Raw genomic sequence first — 4,478 nt, 5'->3', positions numbered from 1 at the left:
GTGCCTGCCTGTGGGGTAGCCGGGGCCCCCGGTACTGGTGGGTACCCAGAACTAGCAGTGTGTCATGACCTACATGTTGCAGGGCGTTTCCTAGAAAGCATAGGGATAGAAATAGTAATTATTTATTAATGCACATACCCATGCCCATATTTTTATATTTATGTAGAAATATACACGCAACATACTAAAAAAAAAAATAAAAAATTGTGGAGTCGAACACAAAATGGTGCCACTTACCTAACCCACCTCCTCCTCTCATTTCCCCAAGCTTAGAGCCTAGGTTGTTGGATATAATGAGCTGTCGTCTTGACTCATAAAAACTTAGGAGTTTGATTTGGCAAAAATATTAAATAATGAAAAACAACATACAGAATTCGTCCCATCTGTGGCCGTTGCCAGCGTGTACCTAGAACTACTCATGCTTCTTAAAGCCTTGGGTTGTCACTGAAACTGAGCAATACTTAAAGCCGTGTCAGATTATCCCTGTCTTCTAAGTAGTATTATTAGCCTGTAAAGGCTTATAATCCCACACTTGCTTGACAAGCTGCATTATTTGTACTGTACTGTTAATTTGTGCTGAGGCTCCGCAGTTAGTTGTAGTTAGGTGTACGAAACCTGACATTTCATGTTCCCTAACTCTAAATAAAAATGGGCCCCTTGATCAGTTTTTCAAGTAGAACACTCGATCAATCTCTTCTGGCTTAATTTAGTGTCCTGCCGAATGCTGGGTTTAACCTTTCCAACAAGTATTTATTTTCAGGAAGGCTGATGATATCAATAGCAGAAGGGAGATAGATGGATAGATGCCGAAGTGGACTGTCGTGATCTCCCTTTGTCTGGAAGAGAGAGGCTTTGTTTGTAAAGGGCAGAGAGGATTGTTCTGTGGACAGAGACTGATATCACGATGACTGATTTATGAAGATTGTTTCAATGCAATCATACTTTCAAAGTTTACTCCAGCTTCTATCCAGTATTTAGTTCGTTAAGGTGTTGACACAATTTTGCTGACATTTTTCTTAAGTGGATTATGCTCACAGCCAGTTTTTCAAAGCAAACAGATGGCTTTTCAAACAGAGCATGCCTGAAGATTTTTTTTTTTTTTTTTATGGCATCTCTAGAATTATGACAGCTCTGTCGGAGGGGGCTGGTTTGTCATTAATTTTCTTGTGACAGATGATTCAAAATCATTTTTGCTCCTTCAGCTTGCTCAAATGAACCAGCTGTTTAAAAATAAAAATACAAGGAAACTAAGACATAAATCAGTTGGTCTGCACATGAATGGAATTGCACTATTTTGATAAGTCCATTTCTGTTTTTAGATCACTGTAAAATACGAATGTCTTCAAAATATTGGAAGCATGCTCAGGAGGAGTGTTTTTCTTCTTGAAATCTGAAGACATGTAATGCGTTGCCTCAGATGAAACCTGTAATCTGAATTGCCTGGTTACTTAAATGTGAAATCAGAATATGCATAAGGGAGGGCGGGTGGCTCAGCACCCTCACACGGGGTGTGAAGTCCCTTGGCTTCTGGGGACTTCAGATACGAGTCTTGGCAGGGCGGACTCAGGCTGCCATCCTCCAAGCAGGGGTGTATCGGATCCCAAGTAGCTTCCCTTAAATGAATGTCTCGGAGAGTCCCCAGGCAAAGACACAGTTTGTGGGTCACCCTGAGAAAGATTTCCATGCTTTGCTCTGACTCTGAGAAGGAAGAGGGCACAAAGAAGGCGACATAGACTCAGCTGAAGCTCTTTGTGTCAGCTTGTGGAGCTGTATCCATCTTGTGCTGCTGCATGACAGGAAATCCTCCTCCTCCTCCTCCTCCTCTGTGCAGGGCATGGGTGATTGTTCCTGCTGCCTGGGGAGATGCTGGCCATGCCACAGCAGAAGACAAGCTCCTAGAAGTCTTTCCCCAGACATCCCAGCTAAGGGGATGCCAGGTGCTTCAGGGTACTGGGCTTTCATCGTCATCATTTTGCCTCTCTGTTGCACTGGCTCTCTCAGGTTTTGGGCTTAGCTGTTCTTGGTGCTGTAGGGATGTCTATTTTGAGTTGTTTCTTGTGCTAAGGGCATTTTTCTGTTCTTGCGCATGAATACATGGCGCCAGGGTTTTGACTTAGAAGTTAAGGCTGCAAAGCATCATCACACCAATTTTTGTCTGTGCGTTGGTGCAGCCTTTGGTGTCTTCAGTCCCATGTGCCTGACAAGAAAAAACAGCAGCCCCGCTGCAGCTGGGTCTGTTTCATACTAAAACCAAATTATTTAAAACTGCATTTGCATAGTGAAATATCTACCACCCTTTTTGATAACATTGTCACGTCGTTAATGATGCTGCTGTTGGATCTCTTTGCCTATGCCACAGCATGTAGTCCCTGTTGCAACAACGTCGTCATGATTCCTGTGCCATTTTGCAGACAGGGAGGGACACCAAGGTGTGCCGGGTGCTCAAGGCAGCTTAGGGAGCTCCTGGGTTCCTGCCTACCACCTTTAGCCGTAAGCTCAACCTCCGTCTTAAAAGCAAGATCACAGCTCTGTGAAATACGTGCTGCGTAAATTATTCTTGTTTTGTTTTTTCCAACCATGTCTGCTCACTGGATCCCAAGCTATTTGTCTGTGTTTTCCCGTAACTGTTGTGCTGCCGAGATACAAATCACTTCAAAAGAGCTTCATGCCAAACAGCACAGAGCCGCTCCCCCAGTCCCGGTGCTTTTTGTTACTCTCGCATTGAGTTGGATTCCCAGCATCTGGGTAGCGATTTGCATTGTTCAAATCACGCTCTCGGGCGCCGGCTGCCATCCCTGGCTGATGTGGTTTCCCACGTGGTGTTTACCAGTGCAGCAGGACTTGCAAGCCACCATTGTTTCTTCATTGTGAACATTGTTTACGGGGGCTCAGGCGGTGCAAGTCTGGTGCCAGGCGCTGGCGAAAAGAAAACTGCACTCGTTGGTGCAGCGTAAATCCTTCCTCTTAGCTCTGGGAAAGGGAGAGCGGAGAGATGCTCCCACTGCTGGAAGGTGTTGTGCTGTGACTCGTCCAACACATCTGGTTTGGTTTGAAAACCACAGGAGGATCAGTGATTAGTTGCCCCTCCAGTGTGCCCCAGGTCCCCCTGTAATTTCTGTTGTCTCCTCTGAGACCATGGAAAGCATCTGTCGTGGGCAGGAGGTCAGGTCAGGTTGCAAGGATGCGACATTTCAGTCGGGGGAGGCGTTCCTTCGGAATATGCATGTAACCAGCTGCAGCGGGTGGTGTACTTTAAGCTGTATTTCAGGTGACATTAGAAGGAGAGCAGCTCAAGTTCTTAGTGATACTGAATTTTAATAACCAGATGCATCTCATGACTTTTATTTATTTGTATCCTCTAGCACCAGAATCTTTGCGCTTCGCGGCATTTGAGATATCAATATTGCATAAATATTAATTTTGGCATTTCTGAACACCAACTCCTTAATACAAATTTCATGTAACACATTTTTCCTGATAGTTACAAATTAGATTGATGTACTGTTAGTCACCTCACCTTTACACGCTCTGAGAAGACACAGAAGCAGGCTTTTCCTCATGCAGTCTCTCATTCCCATTCACCCTCTCAAAGGTCCCAACCAGCACAGTTCAGCTGGATTCAGTGTGGCCCTGCAGGGTGCTGTGCTTCCTACAAGCACGCAGTTTGGCCTGCTTCTGCTAAAGGAGAACCCGGGGCTGGGTGGCAAATCCAGGTGGAAGGAGGGGTGGGTAAGCAGGGTCTCAGAGCTCCCAGGGGACCCCCGGCCAGGGATGTGCCGTCATTGCCCTGTGGGGTCTGATGCCAGGGGTGTTCCTGCCAGGACATAGCCGCAGCACAGGGAAGGCGGTACCATGTGCCATCACTGCCCCCTCCCTGGCAGATCCTACCTGTTCACTGTGGAAGAGAAAATGCTTTCCCCCACGGGGATGGGCTCCTGGGAGTGATGGGCTCCTCAGGGCCAGGCCCAAATTGCCTCCCAGGAAGGGGGAGGGAGTCTGGTGCCTGCCCCTCTCACCCTGCCCACTGCATCGTCCCCGCCGAGCCAGGTGCCAGGCTGCAAAAGGGGCTTCAGTCCCTTCCCTGGGGGCTGGCATTCATGGGGGGCAGAGGGGATTTGAGACAGGACCTGGATCCTGTTCCAGGGCACCAAACGATACGGCCGAGACCTGAGAGCAGTATTGCCGCTTTTGGTCCCGAGCGATGTGTGTGATCCCTGACTCTCTCCTGCGTGTCTGTCTGTGCATCCTCAGGGCCAGGGAGATCTCCTGAAGAACGCCAAGAATGAAGCCCTGGAGAACATGAAGCAGATCCAGCTGGCGTGCCTGTCGTGTGGACTGAGCAAAACTGGAAGTGGGCACACAGACGCCAAGTCAAAACGGTGCCTGGAGGCCATACAGGAGAAGGATACCGGAGATGAGAATGGGAGGCTGTGAGGGGAGGCAGAGCTGTCGCATTTGTCACAGATTTCAATAACTCT

General features: G+C 47.7%; 1 protein-coding gene across 1 annotated transcript in view; it reads left to right on the top strand.

The window, feature by feature from the left end:
• Positions 1–4,434, top strand: part of PLCL1 (phospholipase C like 1 (inactive)) — a 43,099-nt gene extending 38,665 nt beyond the window's left edge. The window contains exon 5 of the mRNA XM_009643573.2: positions 4,252–4,434. Within this exon, the coding sequence (XP_009641868.1) occupies positions 4,252–4,434 (183 nt within the window). The remainder of the gene's footprint in view (positions 1–4,251) is intronic.
• Positions 4,435–4,478: the final 44 nt, after the last annotated feature.

The sequence above is a fragment of the Egretta garzetta genome, unplaced genomic scaffold (genome assembly GCF_000687185.1).
Source record: "Egretta garzetta isolate BGI_Z169 unplaced genomic scaffold, ASM68718v1 scaffold297, whole genome shotgun sequence".
Taxonomy (NCBI): domain Eukaryota; kingdom Metazoa; phylum Chordata; class Aves; order Pelecaniformes; family Ardeidae; genus Egretta; species Egretta garzetta.
The sequence above is the reverse complement of the archived record's forward strand: the minus strand, read 5'-3'. Positions and strand labels throughout refer to the sequence as shown.